The sequence below is a fragment of the Perna viridis genome, chromosome 11, assembly GCF_037379345.1.
Source record: "Perna viridis isolate PV_CMFRI_1.1 ecotype Kerala chromosome 11, ASM3737934v1, whole genome shotgun sequence".
Lineage (NCBI taxonomy): Eukaryota > Metazoa > Mollusca > Bivalvia > Mytilida > Mytilidae > Perna > Perna viridis.
The window spans coordinates 31,273,218-31,299,853 of NC_142455.1; the positions used below are offsets into that span (position 1 = coordinate 31,273,218).

Genomic DNA, 26,636 nt, shown 5'->3' on the forward strand with positions numbered 1-26,636 from the left:
TTTCATTTTGCCATGGCTTCAGCTTAAGGCTAAAAACCACTAATTCCACTTTCCATAGGCTTCTATGCTAATTTCACAATATTCAATGGCTTCTCTGGACTTTACCTTAACTTTAACCTGCAGAGGACTATATATCAGCATGATTCTACATATGTCAGCTCACAATCCTCAGAATGGCATGTGGGGTTAGCAGACTTGCAGTGCAGTACTGGTCACCGGAAGTGAAGTGTCTATAAATAGCATGGGAAATCTCAGTGTTTTCACAAGATAGGGGTATATTTAAAAATCATTATGGAGATTAGGCTTCACATCACAAGAAGCAAAATGCACCTATAAAATGTACAGAAATGTTTTTCCTTTCAGAAACTGTTTAAATTTTTTAAATAAGATGAGAACTTTTTTCACAGCACTATGAGGAACAGGGGTAATTTCTGCGTAGGACTATTTTTGCGTACGTTCCAAATGCTCATTGGTTGAATTGGTGGTCTGTAACCTTTATAAAGAGTCACTTTTTGTCTTAGAAAAAATAAATAACTATACAGGTATCTTCCTACACACATACTGAATGCATTTGCAAAGTTTCAGTGAAATGTGACAAGCACTTTTTTAAATATTTGATTTTTAAATATAGGGTAACCAAGTTGTGCGAGCAAAAAAGTGACAATATTCTACCATACTTAAATGCATTAAATATTTGCAAAGAACTTTTTCTGACTTTTCAAATAAAAAATATCAATCACAACTTGTTTTTTAACAATATTAATGAAGAAATAGTTTTAAAAGTAATCATTTTCTGAGAAATTGGTCTATTTTTAAAAATTTATTTCTGACATGCCTCCCCCTTTTTCTTGATCACATGTCAAAAATCCTAAATCTTTAAATTTTCACAAAAGGTGATATATTTGGCTTTAAATTTGTAAATACAGTGTTTTCACATTAAAACATGACCAGTAAAGGGCACCTAAAGCAAAAAAAGTACTCAATAATGGATTTTCCATGTTGCCATAGGGGAATGCTGATATGGCCTTAACCGCAGTAATGAAAGTGAGTTTTTCCTCATTTCTAACCTAATTTTTGCTCAAATCTACACAAAACTTGATTTCAAGTGCTTATTACCATCATATTTAGGTAAATATAGCCCTCAAAGTTTAATATTTAATATTTTTACTAAATTTTCTACACTTTTTACAAGATAGGACATAAAAATCAGCCAAAAAGACCAATTTTCCATAATTTGGACCTATAACTTAAAAAAATGCATATTTTGAAGGATTTTTGTAGTGTATTCCTCTCATGGCAAAGTTAACAAGATCTTCAAGTAGTTTAAAGCTATTTCAAGAAACTTTTCATTTTGCCATGGCTTCAGCTTAAGGCTAAAAACCACTAATTCCACTTTCCATAGGCTTCTATGCTAATTTCACAATATTCAATGGCTTCTCTGGACTTTACCTTAACTTTAACCTGCAGAGGACTATATATCAGCATGATTCTACATATGTCAGCTCACAATCCTCAGAATGGCATGTGGGGTTAGCAGACTTGCAGTGCAGTACTGGTCACCGGAAGTGAAGTGTCTATAAATAGCATGGGAAATCTCAGTGTTTTCACAAGATAGGGGTATATTTAAAAATCATTATGGAGATTAGGCTTCACATCACAAGAAGCAAAATGCACCTATAAAATGTACAGAAATGTTTTTCCTTTCAGAAACTGTTTAAATTTTTTAAATAAGATGAGAACTTTTTTCACAGCACTATGAGGAACAGGGGTAATTTCTGCGTAGGACTATTTTTGTGTACGTTCCAAATGCTCATTGGTTGAATTGGTGGTCTGTAACCTTTATAAAGAGTCACTTTTTGTCTTAGAAAAAATAAATAACTATACAGGTATCTTCCTACACACATACTGAATGCATTTGCAAAGTTTCAGTGAAATGTGACAAGCACTTTTTTAAATATTTGATTTTTAAATATAGGGTAACCAAGTTGTGCGAGCAAAAAAGTGACAATATTCTACCATACTTAAATGCATTAAATATTTGCAAAGAACTTTTTCTGACTTTTCAAATAAAAAATATCAATCACAACTTGTTTTTTAACAATATTAATGAAGAAATAGTTTTAAAAGTAATCATTTTCTGAGAAATTGGTCTATTTTTAAAAATTTATTTCTGACATGCCTCCCCCTTTTTCTTGATCACATGTCAAAAATCCTAAATCTTTAAATTTTCACAAAAGGTGATATATTTGGCTTTAAATTTGTAAATACAGTGTTTTCACATTAAAACATGACCAGTAAAGGGCACCTAAAGCAAAAAAAGTACTCAATAATGGATTTTCCATGTTGCCATAGGGGAATGCTGATATGGCCTTAACCGCAGTAATGAAAGTGAGTTTTTCCTCATTTCTAACCTAATTTTTGCTCAAATCTACACAAAACTTGATTTCAAGTGCTTATTACCATCATATTTAGGTAAATATAGCCCTCAAAGTTTAATATTTGATATTTTTACTAAATTTTCTACACTTTTTACAAGATAGGACATAAAAATCAGCCAAAAAGACCAATTTTCCATAATTTGGACCTATAACTTAAAAAAATGCATATTTTGAAGGATTTTTGTAGTGTATTCCTCTCATGGCAAAGTTAACAAGATCTTCAAGTAGTTTAAAGCTATTTCAAGAAACTTTTCATTTTGCCATGGCTTCAGCTTAAGGCTAAAAACCACTAATTCCACTTTCCATAGGCTTCTATGCTAATTTCACAATATTCAATGGCTTCTCTGGACTTTACCTTAACTTTAACCTGCAGAGGACTATATATCAGCATGATTCTACATATGTCAGCTCACAATCCTCAGAATGGCATGTGGGGTTAGCAGACTTGCAGTGCAGTACTGGTCACCGGAAGTGAAGTGTCTATAAATAGCATGGGAAATCTCAGTGTTTTCACAAGATAGGGGTATATTTAAAAATCATTATGGAGATTAGGCTTCACATCACAAGAAGCAAAATGCACCTATAAAATGTACAGAAATGTTTTTCCTTTCTGAAACTGTTTAAATTTTTTAAATAAGATGAGAACTTTTTTCACAGCACTATGAGGAACAGGGGTAATTTCTGCGTAGGACTATTTTTGCGTACGTTCCAAATGCTCATTGGTTGAATTGGTGGTCTGTAACCTTTATAAAGAGTCACTTTTTGTCTTAGAAAAAATAAATAACTATACAGGTATCTTCCTACACACATACTGAATGCATTTGCAAAGTTTCAGTGAAATGTGACAAGCACTTTTTTAAATATTTGATTTTTAAATATAGGGTAACCAAGTTGTGCGAGCAAAAAAGTGACAATATTCTACCATACTTAAATGCATTAAATATTTGCAAAGAACTTTTTCTGACTTTTCAAATAAAAAATATCAATCACAACTTGTTTTTTAACAATATTAATGAAGAAATAGTTTTAAAAGTAATCATTTTCTGAGAAATTGGTCTATTTTTAAAAATTTATTTCTGACATGCCTCCCCCTTTTTCTTGATCACATGTCAAAAATCCTAAATCTTTAAATTTTCACAAAAGGTGATATATTTGGCTTTAAATTTGTAAATACAGTGTTTTCACATTAAAACATGACCAGTAAAGGGCACCTAAAGCAAAAAAAGTACTCAATAATGGATTTTCCATGTTGCCATAGGGGAATGCTGATATGGCCTTAACCGCAGTAATGAAAGTGAGTTTTTCCTCATTTCTAACCTAATTTTTGCTCAAATCTACACAAAACTTGATTTCAAGTGCTTATTACCATCATATTTAGGTAAATATAGCCCTCAAAGTTTAATATTTGATATTTTTACTAAATTTTCTACACTTTTTACAAGATAGGACATAAAAATCAGCCAAAAAGACCAATTTTCCATAATTTGGACCTATAACTTAAAAAAATGCATATTTTGAAGGATTTTTGTAGTGTATTCCTCTCATGGCAAAGTTAACAAGATCTTCAAGTAGTTTAAAGCTATTTCAAGAAACTTTTCATTTTGCCATGGCTTCAGCTTAAGGCTAAAAACCACTAATTCCACTTTCCATAGGCTTCTATGCTAATTTCACAATATTCAATGGCTTCTCTGGACTTTACCTTAACTTTAACCTGCAGAGGACTATATATCAGCATGATTCTACATATGTCAGCTCACAATCCTCAGAATGGCATGTGGGGTTAGCAGACTTGCAGTGCAGTACTGGTCACCGGAAGTGAAGTGTCTATAAATAGCATGGGAAATCTCAGTGTTTTCACAAGATAGGGGTATATTTAAAAATCATTATGGAGATTAGGCTTCACATCACAAGAAGCAAAATGCACCTATAAAATGTACAGAAATGTTTTTCCTTTCTGAAACTGTTTAAATTTTTTAAATAAGATGAGAACTTTTTTCACAGCACTATGAGGAACAGGGGTAATTTCTGCGTAGGACTATTTTTGCGTACGTTCCAAATGCTCATTGGTTGAATTGGTGGTCTGTAACCTTTATAAAGAGTCACTTTTTGTCTTAGAAAAAATAAATAACTATACAGGTATCTTCCTACACACATACTGAATGCATTTGCAAAGTTTCAGTGAAATGTGACAAGCACTTTTTTAAATATTTGATTTTTAAATATAGGGTAACCAAGTTGTGCGAGCAAAAAAGTGACAATATTCTACCATACTTAAATGCATTAAATATTTGCAAAGAACTTTTTCTGACTTTTCAAATAAAAAATATCAATCACAACTTGTTTTTTAACAATATTAATGAAGAAATAGTTTTAAAAGTAATCATTTTCTGAGAAATTGGTCTATTTTTAAAAATTTATTTCTGACATGCCTCCCCCTTTTTCTTGATCACATGTCAAAAATCCTAAATCTTTAAATTTTCACAAAAGGTGATATATTTGGCTTTAAATTTGTAAATACAGTGTTTTCACATTAAAACATGACCAGTAAAGGGCACCTAAAGCAAAAAAAGTACTCAATAATGGATTTTCCATGTTGCCATAGGGGAATGCTGATATGGCCTTAACCGCAGTAATGAAAGTGAGTTTTTCCTCATTTCTAACCTAATTTTTGCTCAAATCTACACAAAACTTGATTTCAAGTGCTTATTACCATCATATTTAGGTAAATATAGCCCTCAAAGTTTAATATTTGATATTTTTACTAAATTTTCTACACTTTTTACAAGATAGGACATAAAAATCAGCCAAAAAGACCAATTTTCCATAATTTGGACCTATAACTTAAAAAAATGCATATTTTGAAGGATTTTTGTAGTGTATTCCTCTCATGGCAAAGTTAACAAGATCTTCAAGTAGTTTAAAGCTATTTCAAGAAACTTTTCATTTTGCCATGGCTTCAGCTTAAGGCTAAAAACCACTAATTCCACTTTCCATAGGCTTCTATGCTAATTTCACAATATTCAATGGCTTCTCTGGACTTTACCTTAACTTTAACCTGCAGAGGACTATATATCAGCATGATTCTACATATGTCAGCTCACAATCCTCAGAATGGCATGTGGGGTTAGCAGACTTGCAGTGCAGTACTGGTCACCGGAAGTGAAGTGTCTATAAATAGCATGGGAAATCTCAGTGTTTTCACAAGATAGGGGTATATTTAAAAATCATTATGGAGATTAGGCTGCACATCACAAGAAGCAAAATGCACCTATAAAATGTACAGAAATGTTTTTCCTTTCAGAAACTGTTTAAATTTTTTAAATAAGATGAGAACTTTTTTCACAGCACTATGAGGAACAGGGGTAATTTCTGCGTAGGACTATTTTTGTGTACGTTCCAAATGCTCATTGGTTGAATTGGTGGTCTGTAACCTTTATAAAGAGTCACTTTTTGTCTTAGAAAAAATAAATAACTATACAGGTATCTTCCTACACACATACTGAATGCATTTGCAAAGTTTCAGTGAAATGTGACAAGCACTTTTTTAAATATTTGATTTTTAAATATAGGGTAACCAAGTTGTGCGAGCAAAAAAGTGACAATATTCTACCATACTTAAATGCATTAAATATTTGCAAAGAACTTTTTCTGACTTTTCAAATAAAAAATATCAATCACAACTTGTTTTTTAACAATATTAATGAATAAATAGTTTTAAAAGTAATCATTTTCTGAGAAATTGGTCTATTTTTAAAAATTTATTTCTGACATGCCTCCCCCTTTTTCTTGATCACATGTCAAAAATCCTAAATCTTTAAATTTTCACAAAAGGTGATATATTTGGCTTTAAATTTGTAAATACAGTGTTTTCACATTAAAACATGACCAGTAAAGGGCACCTAAAGCAAAAAAAGTACTCAATAATGGATTTTCCATGTTGCCATAGGGGAATGCTGATATGGCCTTAACCGCAGTAATGAAAGTGAGTTTTTCCTCATTTCTAACCTAATTTTTGCTCAAATCTACACAAAACTTGATTTCAAGTGCTTATTACCATCATATTTAGGTAAATATAGCCCTCAAAGTTTAATATTTGATATTTTTACTAAATTTTCTACACTTTTTACAAGATAGGACATAAAAATCAGCCAAAAAGACCAATTTTCCATAATTTGGACCTATAACTTAAAAAAATGCATATTTTGAAGGATTTTTGTAGTGTATTCCTCTCATGGCAAAGTTAACAAGATCTTCAAGTAGTTTAAAGCTATTTCAAGAAACTTTTCATTTTGCCATGGCTTCAGCTTAAGGCTAAAAACCACTAATTCCACTTTCCATAGGCTTCTATGCTAATTTCACAATATTCAATGGCTTCTCTGGACTTTACCTTAACTTTAACCTGCAGAGGACTATATATCAGCATGATTCTACATATGTCAGCTCACAATCCTCAGAATGGCATGTGGGGTTAGCAGACTTGCAGTGCAGTACTGGTCACCGGAAGTGAAGTGTCTATAAATAGCATGGGAAATCTCAGTGTTTTCACAAGATAGGGGTATATTTAAAAATCATTATGGAGATTAGGCTTCACATCACAAGAAGCAAAATGCACCTATAAAATGTACAGAAATGTTTTTCCTTTCAGAAACTGTTTAAATTTTTTAAATAAGATGAGAACTTTTTTCACAGCACTATGAGGAACAGGGGTAATTTCTGCGTAGGACTATTTTTGCGTACGTTCCAAATGCTCATTGGTTGAATTGGTGGTCTGTAACCTTTATAAAGAGTCACTTTTTGTCTTAGAAAAAATAAATAACTATACAGGTATCTTCCTACACACATACTGAATGCATTTGCAAAGTTTCAGTGAAATGTGACAAGCACTTTTTTAAATATTTGATTTTTAAATATAGGGTAACCAAGTTGTGCGAGCAAAAAAGTGACAATATTCTACCATACTTAAATGCATTAAATATTTGCAAAGAACTTTTTCTGACTTTTCAAATAAAAAATATCAATCACAACTTGTTTTTTAACAATATTAATGAAGAAATAGTTTTAAAAGTAATCATTTTCTGAGAAATTGGTCTATTTTTAAAAATTTATTTCTGACATGCCTCCCCCTTTTTCTTGATCACATGTCAAAAATCCTAAATCTTTAAATTTTCACAAAAGGTGATATATTTGGCTTTAAATTTGTAAATACAGTGTTTTCACATTAAAACATGACCAGTAAAGGCCACCTAAAGCAAAAAAAGTACTCAATAATGGATTTTCCATGTTGCCATAGGGGAATGCTGATATGGCCTTAACCGCAGTAATGAAAGTGAGTTTTTCCTCATTTCTAACCTAATTTTTGCTCAAATCTACACAAAACTTGATTTCAAGTGCTTATTACCATCATATTTAGGTAAATATAGCCCTCAAAGTTTAATATTTGATATTTTTACTAAATTTTCTACACTTTTTACAAGATAGGACATAAAAATCAGCCAAAAAGACCAATTTTCCATAATTTGGACCTATAACTTAAAAAAATGCATATTTTGAAGGATTTTTGTAGTGTATTCCTCTCATGGCAAAGTTAACAAGATCTTCAAGTAGTTTAAAGCTATTTCAAGAAACTTTTCATTTTGCCATGGCTTCAGCTTAAGGCTAAAAACCACTAATTCCACTTTCCATAGGCTTCTATGCTAATTTCACAATATTCAATGGCTTCTCTGGACTTTACCTTAACTTTAACCTGCAGAGGACTATATATCAGCATGATTCTACATATGTCAGCTCACAATCCTCAGAATGGCATGTGGGGTTAGCAGACTTGCAGTGCAGTACTGGTCACCGGAAGTGAAGTGTCTATAAATAGCATGGGAAATCTCAGTGTTTTCACAAGATAGGGGTATATTTAAAAATCATTATGGAGATTAGGCTTCACATCACAAGAAGCAAAATGCACCTATAAAATGTACAGAAATGTTTTTCCTTTCAGAAACTGTTTAAATTTTTTAAATAAGATGAGAACTTTTTTCACAGCACTATGAGGAACAGGGGTAATTTCTGCGTAGGACTATTTTTGCGTACGTTCCAAATGCTCATTGGTTGAATTGGTGGTCTGTAACCTTTATAAAGAGTCACTTTTTGTCTTAGAAAAAATAAATAACTATACAGGTATCTTCCTACACACATACTGAATGCATTTGCAAAGTTTCAGTGAAATGTGACAAGCACTTTTTTAAATATTTGATTTTTAAATATAGGGTAACCAAGTTGTGCGAGCAAAAAAGTGACAATATTCTACCATACTTAAATGCATTAAATATTTGCAAAGAACTTTTTCTGACTTTTCAAATAAAAAATATCAATCACAACTTGTTTTTTAACAATATTAATGAAGAAATAGTTTTAAAAGTAATCATTTTCTGAGAAATTGGTCTATTTTTAAAAATTTATTTCTGACATGCCTCCCCCTTTTTCTTGATCACATGTCAAAAATCCTAAATCTTTAAATTTTCACAAAAGGTGATATATTTGGCTTTAAATTTGTAAATACAGTGTTTTCACATTAAAACATGACCAGTAAAGGGCACCTAAAGCAAAAAAAGTACTCAATAATGGATTTTCCATGTTGCCATAGGGGAATGCTGATATGGCCTTAACCGCAGTAATGAAAGTGAGTTTTTCCTCATTTCTAACCTAATTTTTGCTCAAATCTACACAAAACTTGATTTCAAGTGCTTATTACCATCATATTTAGGTAAATATAGCCCTCAAAGTTTAATATTTGATATTTTTACTAAATTTTCTACACTTTTTACAAGATAGGACATAAAAATCAGCCAAAAAGACCAATTTTCCATAATTTGGACCTATAACTTAAAAAAATGCATATTTTGAAGGATTTTTGTAGTGTATTCCTCTCATGGCAAAGTTAACAAGATCTTCAAGTAGTTTAAAGCTATTTCAAGAAACTTTTCATTTTGCCATGGCTTCAGCTTAAGGCTAAAAACCACTAATTCCACTTTCCATAGGCTTCTATGCTAATTTCACAATATTCAATGGCTTCTCTGGACTTTACCTTAACTTTAACCTGCAGAGGACTATATATCAGCATGATTCTACATATGTCAGCTCACAATCCTCAGAATGGCATGTGGGGTTAGCAGACTTGCAGTGCAGTACTGGTCACCGGAAGTGAAGTGTCTATAAATAGCATGGGAAATCTCAGTGTTTTCACAAGATAGGGGTATATTTAAAAATCATTATGGAGATTAGGCTTCACATCACAAGAAGCAAAATGCACCTATAAAATGTACAGAAATGTTTTTCCTTTCAGAAACTGTTTAAATTTTTTAAATAAGATGAGAACTTTTTTCACAGCACTATGAGGAACAGGGGTAATTTCTGCGTAGGACTATTTTTGCGTACGTTCCAAATGCTCATTGGTTGAATTGGTGGTCTGTAACCTTTATAAAGAGTCACTTTTTGTCTTAGAAAAAATAAATAACTATACAGGTATCTTCCTACACACATACTGAATGCATTTGCAAAGTTTCAGTGAAATGTGACAAGCACTTTTTTAAATATTTGATTTTTAAATATAGGGTAACCAAGTTGTGCGAGCAAAAAAGTGACAATATTCTACCATACTTAAATGCATTAAATATTTGCAAAGAACTTTTTCTGACTTTTCAAATAAAAAATATCAATCACAACTTGTTTTTTAACAATATTAATGAAGAAATAGTTTTAAAAGTAATCATTTTCTGAGAAATTGGTCTATTTTTAAAAATTTATTTCTGACATGCCTCCCCCTTTTTCTTGATCACATGTCAAAAATCCTAAATCTTTAAATTTTCACAAAAGGTGATATATTTGGCTTTAAATTTGTAAATACAGTGTTTTCACATTAAAACATGACCAGTAAAGGGCACCTAAAGCAAAAAAAGTACTCAATAATGGATTTTCCATGTTGCCATAGGGGAATGCTGATATGGCCTTAACCGCAGTAATGAAAGTGAGTTTTTCCTCATTTCTAACCTAATTTTTGCTCAAATCTACACAAAACTTGATTTCAAGTGCTTATTACCATCATATTTAGGTAAATATAGCCCTCAAAGTTTAATATTTGATATTTTTACTAAATTTTCTACACTTTTTACAAGATAGGACATAAAAATCAGCCAAAAAGACCAATTTTCCATAATTTGGACCTATAACTTAAAAAAATGCATATTTTGAAGGATTTTTGTAGTGTATACCTCTCATGGCAAAGTTAACAAGATCTTCAAGTAGTTTAAAGCTATTTCAAGAAACTTTTCATTTTGCCATGGCTTCAGCTTAAGGCTAAAAACCACTAATTCCACTTTCCATAGGCTTCTATGCTAATTTCACAATATTCAATGGCTTCTCTGGACTTTACCTTAACTTTAACCTGCAGAGGACTATATATCAGCATGATTCTACATATGTCAGCTCACAATCCTCAGAATGGCATGTGGGGTTAGCAGACTTGCAGTGCAGTACTGGTCACCGGAAGTGAAGTGTCTATAAATAGCATGGGAAATCTCAGTGTTTTCACAAGATAGGGGTATATTTAAAAATCATTATGGAGATTAGGCTTCACATCACAAGAAGCAAAATGCACCTATAAAATGTACAGAAATGTTTTTCCTTTCAGAAACTGTTTAAATTTTTTAAATAAGATGAGAACTTTTTTCACAGCACTATGAGGAACAGGGGTAATTTCTGCGTAGGACTATTTTTGTGTACGTTCCAAATGCTCATTGGTTGAATTGGTGGTCTGTAACCTTTATAAAGAGTCACTTTTTGTCTTAGAAAAAATAAATAACTATACAGGTATCTTCCTACACACATACTGAATGCATTTGCAAAGTTTCAGTGAAATGTGACAAGCACTTTTTTAAATATTTGATTTTTAAATATAGGGTAACCAAGTTGTGCGAGCAAAAAAGTGACAATATTCTACCATACTTAAATGCATTAAATATTTGCAAAGAACTTTTTCTGACTTTTCAAATAAAAAATATCAATCACAACTTGTTTTTTAACAATATTAATGAAGAAATAGTTTTAAAAGTAATCATTTTCTGAGAAATTGGTCTATTTTTAAAAATTTATTTCTGACATGCCTCCCCCTTTTTCTTGATCACATGTCAAAAATCCTAAATCTTTAAATTTTCACAAAAGGTGATATATTTGGCTTTAAATTTGTAAATACAGTGTTTTCACATTAAAACATGACCAGTAAAGGGCACCTAAAGCAAAAAAAGTACTCAATAATGGATTTTCCATGTTGCCATAGGGGAATGCTGATATGGCCTTAACCGCAGTAATGAAAGTGAGTTTTTCCTCATTTCTAACCTAATTTTTGCTCAAATCTACACAAAACTTGATTTCAAGTGCTTATTACCATCATATTTAGGTAAATATAGCCCTCAAAGTTTAATATTTGATATTTTTACTAAATTTTCTACACTTTTTACAAGATAGGACATAAAAATCAGCCAAAAAGACCAATTTTCCATAATTTGGACCTATAACTTAAAAAAATGCATATTTTGAAGGATTTTTGTAGTGTATTCCTCTCATGGCAAAGTTAACAAGATCTTCAAGTAGTTTAAAGCTATTTCAAGAAACTTTTCATTTTGCCATGGCTTCAGCTTAAGGCTAAAAACCACTAATTCCACTTTCCATAGGCTTCTATGCTAATTTCACAATATTCAATGGCTTCTCTGGACTTTACCTTAACTTTAACCTGCAGAGGACTATATATCAGCATGATTCTACATATGTCAGCTCACAATCCTCAGAATGGCATGTGGGGTTAGCAGACTTGCAGTGCAGTACTGGTCACCGGAAGTGAAGTGTCTATAAATAGCATGGGAAATCTCAGTGTTTTCACAAGATAGGGGTATATTTAAAAATCATTATGGAGATTAGGCTTCACATCACAAGAAGCAAAATGCACCTATAAAATGTACAGAAATGTTTTTCCTTTCAGAAACTGTTTAAATTTTTTAAATAAGATGAGAACTTTTTTCACAGCACTATGAGGAACAGGGGTAATTTCTGCGTAGGACTATTTTTGCGTACGTTCCAAATGCTCATTGGTTGAATTGGTGGTCTGTAACCTTTATAAAGAGTCACTTTTTGTCTTAGAAAAAATAAATAACTATACAGGTATCTTCCTACACACATACTGAATGCATTTGCAAAGTTTCAGTGAAATGTGACAAGCACTTTTTTAAATATTTGATTTTTAAATATAGGGTAACCAAGTTGTGCGAGCAAAAAAGTGACAATATTCTACCATACTTAAATGCATTAAATATTTGCAAAGAACTTTTTCTGACTTTTCAAATAAAAAATATCAATCACAACTTGTTTTTTAACAATATTAATGAAGAAATAGTTTTAAAAGTAATCATTTTCTGAGAAATTGGTCTATTTTTAAAAATTTATTTCTGACATGCCTCCCCCTTTTTCTTGATCACATGTCAAAAATCCTAAATCTTTAAATTTTCACAAAAGGTGATATATTTGGCTTTAAATTTGTAAATACAGTGTTTTCACATTAAAACATGACCAGTAAAGGGCACCTAAAGCAAAAAAAGTACTCAATAATGGATTTTCCATGTTGCCATAGGGGAATGCTGATATGGCCTTAACCGCAGTAATGAAAGTGAGTTTTTCCTCATTTCTAACCTAATTTTTGCTCAAATCTACACAAAACTTGATTTCAAGTGCTTATTACCATCATATTTAGGTAAATATAGCCCTCAAAGTTTAATATTTGATATTTTTACTAAATTTTCTACACTTTTTACAAGATAGGACATAAAAATCAGCCAAAAAGACCAATTTTCCATAATTTGGACCTATAACTTAAAAAAATGCATATTTTGAAGGATTTTTGTAGTGTATTCCTCTCATGGCAAAGTTAACAAGATCTTCAAGTAGTTTAAAGCTATTTCAAGAAACTTTTCATTTTGCCATGGCTTCAGCTTAAGGCTAAAAACCACTAATTCCACTTTCCATAGGCTTCTATGCTAATTTCACAATATTCAATGGCTTCTCTGGACTTTACCTTAACTTTAACCTGCAGAGGACTATATATCAGCATGATTCTACATATGTCAGCTCACAATCCTCAGAATGGCATGTGGGGTTAGCAGACTTGCAGTGCAGTACTGGTCACCGGAAGTGAAGTGTCTATAAATAGCATGGGAAATCTCAGTGTTTTCACAAGATAGGGGTATATTTAAAAATCATTATGGAGATTAGGCTTCACATCACAAGAAGCAAAATGCACCTATAAAATGTACAGAAATGTTTTTCCTTTCAGAAACTGTTTAAATTTTTTAAATAAGATGAGAACTTTTTTCACAGCACTATGAGGAACAGGGGTAATTTCTGCGTAGGACTATTTTTGTGTACGTTCCAAATGCTCATTGGTTGAATTGGTGGTCTGTAACCTATATCTCAAAAAGTAAGAGATAAGAAAAATAATTGACCATTCTTTTTGTAGCGTCTATAAAAATCCCCTCTGATTTGTGACTGTGTTTCTTCTCTCTTCTGGTCATGAAATCACTGGTGATTTGAATATAATTGAAAATGAACTCCTACGTAAGGTAGTTTATCATGGGCAAAATTCATGTATTCACAGCGCCGCAATTGGAAATATAATTTCAAAACCATAATAAATACAGTCGACTCTCGTTGTCTCGAACTCGGATGAGTCGAAATTTCGTTTAAGTCGAAATTTTGTCGAAGTCCGGAAAAAAATGCCTATTTGTCTATGTTATTTTACTTCTTTTTAGTCGAAACTGGATGAGTCGAAATTTCGGTTTTCTCGAAGTAAAAATTAAGTCCCTTCAATGAATTTCCTTGTAATAGTCAATGGTTATCTCGAACTAATTAGGGTAAATTACATGTCAAAGTGTCAAATCATTTTACCTGTCGAGGCCCTGTGTCACCATTAATTAGTTTATTACACCTTTCGATGATGATTTTGATTTGATGACTTGTTACCTGTATTTCTATAATTAATAAAACTATGAAATATTTTATTAATGCAATTAGATTTCTTTTATTTAATGATCAAAGACCATTGTCGGCATTTGTGTTTTTGACAAGATGTCTACGCTTGGGTGTGTATAAAATAATTACCGTTATCCGAACTCAATGGGTCGTTAAAATAAGATTGTTGTTATTAAAATCTTGATGTTTTATTAATTACAATTTTAAACAAACATACATTGTATACGCTTGTGGATGAATAGCAATTGGCCAAGCGGATCTTGAACATTTTCGGCGTTTCTGTGAATGTTTTTACTTGATTTGAGAAAATTAATGAGATTTCATATAAAAATGGTATCAATGTGGCTTTTGGTATGCCTTTCAGAATGTCTTCTGATGATACTGTTACACGTGATCTTGGTGAAGGACCCGGGCCTAGTCTCGGGGGGATAGCCAATATTACAAATGCTGATCAAACCAGTGAAGGACCCGGGGTAAAACCCGGGGGGATAGCTGGTTCGGCAGTAGCAGGTAAAGGTATAAAAAGAAAGTTAGATGCTAAGTCTTATGAAACCAAGTATGACGCAAGAACAAGAATTCATCAAAGTACAAACAATAACAAAAATAATTTACGACAACCCAGTATATACAGAATATGTAACCGGATCCAGTTGTACTTATTTTGTCATTCTCGTCCATGGTTATCTCCCCTTTCTGCTGCTCGAACTTCATTGATTTCGTTAAGTCGAACTTCGGTTGAGTCGAACTTTTCTCCTGGTCCCTCCAATTTCGAGATAACGAGAGTCAACTGTACTGTTGAAGATTATGCCAGATCATGGATAAAGAGAGAAATGAACCAGGAGTCGAGTCCTCGTCAGATTGAATATGTACCAATCGATCGTTAGTATCTATACGGAATCGAATTGATAAAAAAAAAAAAATCTCAAGAAGTGTGTCAGTAAACAACCCAAGTCCGTATTCAACGATCATTAGGCACTTGAATGCCTTTCCTCACTACATGAAAAATATGTTATCGTCCTTGCGGACAAAGTTTCAAACAACATTGTATTTGTTTGTTAAGCCCATTACCTCTATTGCCTTATCAAAAAATTTGGCATTGACAGTAACACCCCAGGTAATGCCACATATAAACGTACTACTTTTGACAAAGATGAAATCCTTAACAGCCACGAGTCCTTCATGTCTTCTCTTAACATCGTAACAAAATAAGAGGACTTTCTGTACTTGTATTGGATCCTCAAATTTCATATGAATCCATGCAAAGAAAGGTATATAGCTGCATCTTCATTTTGCTCCACGAAAAAGATGTCAATTCATCTTATAAATGTATTGTCCGCAGTGAAGGATGGACAACAAGTTAGTTGCGATACCACCTACTCTCGTAGTGGAATTATTCATAAGTGGATACTTAAAAATTGTAAAGATTTAATTGAAAACCTGAAATCCCGAAGTTTTTCGGAAGTTAGTTCTCTTCAAACTTTTGAATTTTCTATACTTTACACAAAATGAATTATTGAAATTTCGTTTAAAAGGACTTGTTCGTAAATCTTTTAATGATTCGAGAAATTATGTTGTTTACATATTTTTCTAAAACATCTCAGAAGGGTAAATAAATTATGCTACACAGAAAAGCAGGTTTGTAGCATGCTTGATTTCCTCATTGATAGCATATTTGTCACATCTGGAGGAGCCATTTTTCAGCAACAAGTTGGCATTCCAGTGGGCGCTAATTGTGCTCCTCTCCTAGCCGACTTGTTTTTGTTTTCATATGAGACTGAGTTTTTTTTTTCAGAATCTTGTAAAGACTAAAACTTTAAAAAATGCGAAATCCTTTAATGTCACATACAGATGTATTGATAATGTATTGTCTATTAACCACCCTTCTTTTGGTAAATGGTTACCTTCAATATTTCCACCAGATCAAAGGAGACTACAGAAACAGCTTGTTCAGAATATTTTTGGACCTTAATCTCAAATTCGACAACAGTGGTCATCTTAGTAATAAGATTTATGAGAAAAGAAACGACTTTAGTTTTAAAACTGTAAATTTCCCTTACTTGTGTAGCAATACACCTTCATCTCCTGCGTATGTTGTTTATATTTCACTTTTGATTCGCTACGCCACAGAATTTACTTACTACTCTGATATCCTTGATTGCTTGAATATCTACGTAATAGACTCCTGAATCAGGGGTACGAGGAAATGCATTTCAAAAGGTTTCTTTTTTCAAAAATGGTACTTGGTTGAAAGATACTCAGTTTCTTTTTGATAAAACAATGAGTAATGGTTTCTTTTTGTACTTTTTTGTGTGTGTTGACATGACCACTATAGCATGCAAATGCTAGTTAATTACCACCGATACATTCAAGCCGCAATGAATGAGGGAGGTTTGGCGCGTTGTAAAATCGATATTTAACCAACCAATTCGTTTAAAATGCCTGTACTAAGTCAGGACCAATGCGGTACAAGCTACTCCGGTGATGCAAAATCTATATTGTCCGATTCATTTTGGACTCGACTTGATTATGGATCAGATAAGAGTTCGGTAATCTCATACCTTAATAACCGTTGAAGGTAGAATGAAACTTTCAATTGTTGAAATGAACCTTATGATACGACATACACAGTTTTTATTTAATGGTTCTAAGTCGTAGGAAAACTCTTTTTATTGCCATTAGAAAACAAAAACAAAACAAAAACAGAAAATTGTGGTTTTAAGCTTATGATTTAAAAAAAAAACATAATAGATAAAGGGAAATTTTCAATTCATGAAATGGTCCTTACAACGGACTTTTTATCTCACTTGCCCGTAGGCCATGCGAACAATTCCCATCGCTTGGTGGCCGTCGTAGTCGTCGTTAGCAATTTCGTCAAACATCTTCTTTTCTGAAACTACTGAATGGATTTAGATGAAACTTAATATGATAATTTCTTAGAGTACCTTGCACAAAGTGACCATTTGGATTTTTGATCGGTGATTTTTTTTATTTTGCCGCCGTTTCTAAAATAGAACATAAGGGTCAGACAGCAGATGTTTGCATATATTTGTCCAAAACAGTTAGGTTTAACCAAATTCTGACAACAATAAAAGTATTCACCCATGTTGGAGTTATTGCCCTTTTTGGGCGTTTTTTGCTGTTTTTTTATGGTATTACTTTCAAAAGTCTTCTCCTTAAAATCTACAGTAAAATATTTAATGAACATTTGGTATTACTGTTTTTAGGGTATCCAGAACAAAATGACCGTTTGGATTTCTGACTGGTGAAAAAAATGGCGCTGTTACTAAAATAGAACATAGCAGTCGGAATATAGTTTTTTGTTAATAACTCAAAAAATGTTGAGATTAGCAAATTTCTGAAGAAGAATAGTACTGTTCATTATCAGAAGATGAGCCTTCGCCGAAATTTTCAAAATTATTTGTTGCCTGTTGTAGGAGTTATGGCCCCTGATACAGGTTATGTTCTCGTTTTTCACGTGTACAATTCTCTGAAACCATTTCCAACAAAATTTGATAAAAGTTGGCATAATTCCTTTAGGGTTTCCTGCACAAACTGAATATTTGAATTTTTTCTTTGGTAAAAAAAACATCGCCCGCTTTACTGAAAATAGAACATAGGGGGCATATTTCTTTTTCTGCTATTTTTTTCCTGAACTATAGAAGAATAATGAAAATAAAAGCGACGCATAAGATAAACATGATATTCTGTATTGACTGGCAGTTTTGAAATTATTTTTAGGCGGCCGTTTTGCGACTATTTTCACCAGTTGCTCAGATTCCAATGAGTTTTTGTTTTATTAGGAAACTAGGTGTTTTAAATTGAATGGTGATGACAAAAGAACGTTCTGGAGAAAAATTTTCTCGCTAATTTTTGTACTTGCTTTGATTTTTATAACAATTGCTTTATATTGTAAATATGGTCTCCTGATATGAATGGTGATGGTGCAAATCTTGGATAGCCATGGTTAAACTTCATTTTATGTTCAATTTTCAGCAAATATTTACTGCGCTAATTCCCCCTTCTATCCGGTGGAATAACAGGCCATAGGGGACCCTGCGCAAACTTTTTTCAGAGGTTCTAAATTTCCAACATTTTACAGTGCCTTATGTACTCTTTTGAACTTATAATATTTATCAATATATGCTCTTTTGCAGCATTTTTTTTGTCAAACATGGTAACAAAGCGTGATATCTTTAGTCACTTAGTTAATAGGGTATGGTTTGCCAGGTGAGCGATTCAAGCTCATCGAGAGCATGTTGTTTAAAGTCACATTATTAATCCTTATCAGAATAATTGCCCTTGATTGCAAACAGTGTTATTTATCCATTCAAGCTTATTATTTCAAAACATCAATATATAAAAAGAAAACAAATATCTGAATTATTTTAATGACAAAGCTCCCAGAGGTCTTTAGGGTTAAAGTTGCTAGATGACTCCTTATTTGAGTCAATGTCATTAAAAGGCACAAACAGACAATTGTTTGGCAGGTGAGTGTATCAGGCTCTCTGAACTCTCTAGTTTAATTAGCGTGTGCTTTACATACGAATAGACTACTGTGATGTAAAACAAGCAAAGACCTTGATAATGATTTCATCGTGACTTCTTTATTTTCTGTGCTAATTAATCCCTTCAATAATCATTTTCATGTACTGTTTTGATCACTATACCAAAAAACATTTAACTTCGTATATATAGATATATTATTTCATTGTATATATCTAAATATAAATTATGCAGGGGAATTACGAGTGATGAATGTTATTCTAAATTATAATCATGATAAATTTGACTGTTTGTAGCGGTATGGGCGGCATCGTACGACTATAATACATCTGATGATGATAAATTATCATTCAAAAAAGGAGATGTGCTGGTGAAAATACAAGATCATTTGAGGTAGGCTCATATGTGCCCGTAGAGCGTAATTCGGCGTTGTCAAATATCTTAACAGAAGCGTAATCGGACGAGACTGATGATACCGACCTAAGTTCGAATAAATCTTTTGTTGAAGGGATTAACTGACACTTGAAAACACAAATACAATATGACAAGTGCTACATTTTGGACTGAGACAGAGATAAGAAAGGAAATATAACAACACGATTTGTATTTGGTGAACAAACTTGAACAGGAAAACGTGTCAGTTCTCATTTTCAATTGTTTTGTTCTTGAATATTGACAATAATTTTCCTATCCATTTTTGGTTTTGCAAAAAAGAGTCAGTCAATTTGGTTTTATTTTAGTATCACATTGTACAGGTTTACAGCCTTACTACAAGTATAATATTAGCCATTAATGTTATGCATTGAATACAATTTGTGTAAGACATTGATCGTCTTAGGCATCGTCATTGATATATTGATCTGTAGAGATATCTCTGTATAGAATGTTATATAATTGAATTTTCAAAACCCTATCGGTTACAATTTTTTTGTAATTCTGTCTTCCAAGTGATGAGGAATTGTGGTTATGTACAAGACTTGATTTTCAACGGGACATATCCCATGAAGGATATGTGCCATCTAACTATTTGACCAGAGTTGATGACCTATATCAACATAGGTAAGTATGTTTTATCATAAATATAACCAAAATATGTAAATGTCTCAATCAACGATATAAACTTACCCTTAATAATGACACATCAAATCTGCTCTACCTTATTTTTATTATTTCGTTAAAAATAAGATTAAGTAAAGAGGCATTATTCAAATGATGATTTAAAAAAATCTTACCAAGAATCTTAGATCTACGTGTCTTTCTAAATGCTGCAGGAAAAAAAACAAACATTAGAAACATTCGATTTTTCACTTAAATACTAACAAGCATCTCTCCTGGACGGGAGGAAATCTAATTTGGCAATGGTCCTTCTTTAGAAAGAAGGATATCACAAGTATATATTTCTATATATAGACTTAGATATATATGATATTTACGAATCATAGGAAATATAATGTAATCATTAATATCAATAATATCTTTTTATAAACAAAATATTTCCAAATCTTTGGTGAAAATTGTTTCAACAGAAAAAAGGCACCCCTTCGAATAGTGCCCAGATAGGTTGAAATTACGGTACACTAACTAGTCCGAGTTGCTCATTTGCTTTTGTTACCTTGAATGTATGATTTTAGTTACTTTATGTTCTTTGTTGTGTATGTCTGTTTTTCCATGTCTGGTCTTAGTTCCTGCATTACATTCTTTTGATTACCTCTATAACCTTGGTTCCCTTGATCACTCTTCGATTACCGCTATAACATTGGTTCCCTTGATTACTCTTTAATTACCGCTATAATCTTGGTTCCCTTGATTACTCTTGTACTTTCTCGTGTATGCTATACCAAACCACAAACTTTTAAATTTGTAAACAAGTAAAGGGGAATCTGAAAGTTTGGTTTGAGAAATTTATGTGGAAGTCTCATCGATAAGTTTTTAAATCTATTTGAATATATTGCGTTAATTACCTTGGTAGGACTTGTTTTTTTTTTCTTGGGCATTTCTTTATTTTAAATATTCACATTTTTTTCAATGAAATGTATATGTATGAATAGATGGTATGTTGGTGAGATGAGCAATGAAGAACAAATGACGATATTCCAGTTAGAAGTCAACGCTGATGGATCGTTCTTGGTGTCAAAAAATAACGATGGTATAACGGATAAAACACAGAGACAAATGCTAAAAATTGAACTAATAAAGATTTTGTGGAAAGGAAAGTTAACATAGAAAAGACTATATTAGAAACATTTTAACATTTTATTATTTTTTTTTTATTTTTAATAAAATGTCACTTCATTCTCTTCTTCGTCGGTTGAAAGAATTTGATATAGATGTGTTATTCATTGTTCTAAGTGGTTTCTTTTCTTCTTTGTTTCAAATACAGATTACCAAAGGGACCTTCAGTTCTATTGGTTAAAATACCATATTTGTAATTGTTGAACTTATTTTTATTATTCTTAATTTGTTCGTAGATAGCTACGTGTTGAGAGTAAAGACAGATGATAGTGATTTTGTCCATGCCAATCATTATCCGATAGAAAAAACAGGGACTGGGAAAAACACATGTTTTTCTTCGACCACAGATTCAGGAAAAAAGATATTGGCAAGTTCTTTAGAGAAAATGATTGAAGAATTTAAAGGTAATAAGTTATTTTATATTTGTATCTCAGACATTATTTGTTACATAAAAATATTCTCCATCCTTGAGTCTATCTTAATGAATCCTCCGAACTCCATCAAAAATACATTAAATTACATGAATGTGAACTACAGTTAAATCGACATAGTTCCCATTATACAACTACAGTTAAATCGACATAGTTCCCATTATACTGCAAATCGACATAGTTCCCATTATACTGCAAATCGACATAGTTCCCATTATACTGTAAATCGGCATAGTTCCCATTATACTGCAAATCGACATAGTTCCCATTATACTGTAAATCGACATAGTTCCCATTATACTGCAAACACTTTATGTCAAAGCTATAAAAGAAGGGAAATAGTTTAAATATAATATATGTTAACGAGTAATCAAGGGAACCGATGTTATAGCGGTAATCAAAGAGTAATCAAGGGATCCAATGTTATAGCGGTAATCAAAGAGTAATCAAGGGAACCGATGTTATAGCGGTAATCAAAGAGTAATCAAGGGAACCGATGTTATAGCGGTAATCAAAGAGTAATCAAGGGAACCGATGTTATAGCGGTAATCAAAGAGTAATCAAGGGAACCAGTGTTATAGCGGTAATCAAAGAGTAATCAAGGGATCCAATGTTATAGCGGTAATCAAAAGAATGTAATCCAATCACAAAGACCAGACATGGAAGAGTACTCAAGGAACCAAGGTTATAGCGGAAATCAACCAAATGTAATCCAGGGACAAAGACAAGACATGGAAAACAGACATACACAACAAAAAACACAAAGCAACCAAAATCATAAATACAAAGTAACAAAAGCAAATGAGCAACTCGGATTCCACTAAAAACTGAGAGCATGGACCAGGTGCACCAGTAGGGTAAGCGTCCTCTGCTTTTCTAGAAACACCCGCCGAGTTGCTCATAAAAAGTTAAATATATGTCTTAATAAATATATGTCTTTAATGCGATGAGATGTTTGACCTACAGTCAATTCATACACTTACTTATTTGTAGTGAAAAGTAAGCAGTCATAAGATGATTTTTATAAACAAATCAAAAACAAATTATACATACAGATCTTGATGAAATTGCATCTTGTATCGTCTTTTTATAGGGCATGACCAATGAAGTGGAAATATTTTTTATGTTAGCAATTTATAAAAAAAAAAAACAAAAAAAGAATGACTACTTTAAAAATGCATGAGTTTATGAAATGATACACGATCGATGAAATGAAAATAATAATAAAAAATCATTATTAAAAAAATGATAATAATAAAAATATTCACAACAATAAAAATAATGATAAAATATTTGTTAAAGCTGGTATGTTAGTGGTGTTTAACTTACTGCCAAATGCGTTTATGTCCGTACAGTATGTAATACAGCAAACCATTCATGATACCACTTAAACCGTGTGACTGCTCAAATTCTTGTTTCCTGTGGTATTTTCTTAGGGAGACTGTGTATCTGTTATTAGTTGAAATAAAACTGTGATGTATTATATACCCAAATCTATGTAAAAAAATAAGCTTAGTTTTTAAACTAAAATAGAATATTTGTATGATATATATATACATGTTTTCAGGGCTGTTTTTATAAAAGAATTTTCTTTAAAAAATAGTAAAAATCTTTACTAAAATTGTTAATATTTCATTATAGAATAACAACACAAGAGATCCAGTTTCTACTTTCTATATAGTTTTTCGAACAAACCCAAGATTTGGTAGCACAAAAAGCAAAACTAAATGCAGCACCGTGAATAAAGAAATGTTGACAGAACAGACACAATGTACCTTTGGATGTGTTATTTGCTTTTATCGTGTTCTTCTTTTGTTTTGATTTTGACTTTTTAAAACATTTTTGTATGTGTTTTGTTTTCTTTAGCGGTTTTTTACGAAAATTACGGTCGTATAATTATATCATGCTATCGTTGTTCGTGTAGTTGTCGTCTGTAGACAAACTATTTTCCAGACAAAACTCGAGTGTAAGTGTATGGATCTGTATGAAATTATGCCACAAGGTGTCATACCAAAGAAGAAAGTGATTGATTTTGTGGGTTGTGACTTGAACCGCATCGGTTTTGAAGGCCAATAAAGAGTCAGCAAAAGCATTTACATGATATCCGGGCAACTACTTGAATATAAGTGATTGTATTACTGTAAAATTGAATCCGAAGTGTCGTACCTCCAAAAGAAGGGTGGGATTGATTTTTAAGGGTTATTACGGGAACCATTAAAGAAAAGGGGGCCACTTTGATTTTAGTCAAATTCTTGTCATGTGTAAACGAGATCAAAATTCGGAGTTGTATCAAAGCTTGAAAGGTGCTTGAAAGGTCCGTCCATACTTACCCCAACTGTTCAGGGTTAAGAAATCTTCGATCGTATCAAGCTGCATCCAGCGAAGTATTTTATCAAATAACTTTATATCTAGATAACTGTTCTGAGGATTTAGATGAAAAGCTAACAAAGCCCTGTTTGCGTATTATCGATGATTGGAAAATTAAAAGAAAGAGTTTGGTACTAAAAGCAGAACTGCCTGGAGTGGGAATGTTTGCATCACACTATACAAACTACGAAGGTATGTAAATGCGTAAATGCTTTTAATTGGCTGTCCCTTGATGGGGAAAATCGAAGATAGATATCTTTTTTAGATAGCACGTGTTATACGGTATAGGAAAGAAACCATGATGTAAACGAGGATCAACTATATTCATATCTGGGGACAAAAAACTACCAAGAAAACAGTCTAAACACCAGGAATAATACATACACAAAAGGAGTACGTACACCCACAAACTTGACCTTTTCTAGAATCGGCCACTGAGTAGCTCATTCATAGGCAAAACTTGTCATGCAGAATTAATTTTGAATACGTGTCGTCTAACGCTATAAACCAATCGGCTGTATAAAAATATAGTTTTAATCAATTCAACCGAGTGATACTTCCTCGTAATTAAACTAGAATGTTAATACTATATCGGTTTTGAAATTACAACTTATTATCGAGTAAGACGAAATACAGGTACAACCCATCAAGTAAAGCATATATATATATACATATATATATATGATATAAAAAATATTGCAGACGTGGAACATTTCGTATTTTTTTTTTTTAATATTTATGTACAACATAATAAGCAACATAATAAAGTACAAACGACAGCAAACAAAACACTGAACCACCTGCCATATGAACTCACGGTATGTTGAACGGAAGAAATGTATTAATTTGACCTTTAATTTGATTATATGCAGGAAATTGGAATAAATCAATTCCAGTTAGAATACAAGTTTTTGCGACAGACGTGAAATCTTCGGCACATTTCGAGACTGAAAGAAAATTTTTAGCACGATGTTACCATGAAAATATAATAAAACTGTATGGCGTTTGCTCTGATCATAGTCCATATTATATTATTACGGAACTTGCCCCACTAGGCACTTTAAACGACTACTTGGTGAAAAGTGTAAGACCTTTCCAAGAACTTCTGAAGTTTGCAGTTCAGGTATGAATTAAACTGCTCTGTAAGGTATTTTGCATGTCTTTTATTAAAATATGATATTGCTTATATCATTTACATGATTTTAATTTCATGGCAGTGATAACTGATCACATATTGCCACATTCATAGTTAGACTTATTTCAGAATTTCTAGTTATCAAAATAAGCAAAGCCAAAATTAGGTCCACCATTTTAACTTTTAATTGTTTAAAATGAGGAAGGTGAAACCTTAAACGCTTTCGAAAAAAACATATGAATTCAAAAACCCAAATTCCTGTCATCATTTTTGTAATTTGTAAAATGTGTAATGACATACGGTTTTTGTTGTCCTTATGCAATCTCCTATTGCCATGGTCTGAAATATGTTTGGGCCGAAATGCCCGGCATTGATTAGGTAAATTTTGTTAACATTCGGGTGCCATATTTTGACCATCCCTGTCTTAGAAAAAGTTCAGATTCTATTTGTATTTAATCATCGAAGTTAGCTTATGTTTCCTAGACTGGTGTGGTCCTCAATCGCTTGTACCAAGTATACGAAAATGAAGCTGCCATTATACTGTTTTTAAGCTCCCGAATTAACATGCACAAACCGGATATTGATGCTTTTCTGCCCATAAGTGTGCAGGATACTGTTGGTAATACAGCCATTTACGCTCCATTCGGGAGCGTAATAAGCAGTTTACTTGAAATTGATTTTTTCTATTTCATTCACCTAAATTCCGTTGTAGAAGATCGGATAGAGTATTATCACAAGTGAAGAACTTTTCGGACAGATCTTAAGGATTCTTTTAAATCTTAGAATAGCTCGCTCTTCTTTTTCACATCAAAAGCTATTTGTTTGATCATTTTTATTGCTGCACATGTGCAGTAAGAACTAAAAGTAATAGCATACACTCAGTCTTCTTTAAAAAAAAGGCATAGAGTGAGTTTATTCGTTGTTAAGCGTAGACTTTTTAACAGCAAAATAAAATTTATTGAAGTTTTAGGAAAGGAAAAATATCTCCATATAGGTCAATTTCTTAGACATTGATTGGCTAGGCACGCATCTTTACTAATTCCATAAACCCGGGTGTTACAATGCCATGTACTCAGGTGTCCCTAACCATTTCCCCGGGGAGTTCATGCGCTATATAGAACGCAAACGGCGTCCATTTACAAGATTGCGAATACATTGCTTCTCACAGTGATTTAGAAATATTTGAGAAACGTAAAATATTTATAATACTGACAAAGCTTACAAATAGGCAGTAAATTGATTAAAAAAATTCTGAGAGAAAAGGATGAAAATACGCAATTCTAGGCGTTCACACTAAATCAGATAAATGACGTCCTGAAATATATCTATTCATATTACTACAAACGTAAATCTGACGGAGAAATTTATAAAGTTAACTTTCTAGAATCAATCAGATATTCCATAAATAGGCACATGAAAGATCCCCTTTGGTGAAATAATTTGACATTGTCAACAATGAAGTTTTTATGA

At 32.3% G+C, this 26,636-nt stretch overlaps 1 protein-coding gene across 1 annotated transcript in view; it reads left to right on the top strand.

The window, feature by feature from the left end:
• The window catches only part of LOC148603721 (tyrosine-protein kinase HCK-like), a 94,411-nt gene that overhangs the window by 65,480 nt on the left and 2,295 nt on the right, over window positions 1-26,636 (top strand). Inside the window, exons 3-8 of the mRNA XM_088551853.1 lie at window positions 19,298-19,394; window positions 19,950-20,060; window positions 21,050-21,147; window positions 21,470-21,637; window positions 24,077-24,223; window positions 24,904-25,154. Of these exons, the coding sequence (XP_088407979.1) occupies window positions 19,298-19,394; window positions 19,950-20,060; window positions 21,050-21,147; window positions 21,470-21,637; window positions 24,077-24,223; window positions 24,904-25,154 (872 nt within the window). The remainder of the gene's footprint in view (window positions 1-19,297; window positions 19,395-19,949; window positions 20,061-21,049; window positions 21,148-21,469; window positions 21,638-24,076; window positions 24,224-24,903; window positions 25,155-26,636) is intronic.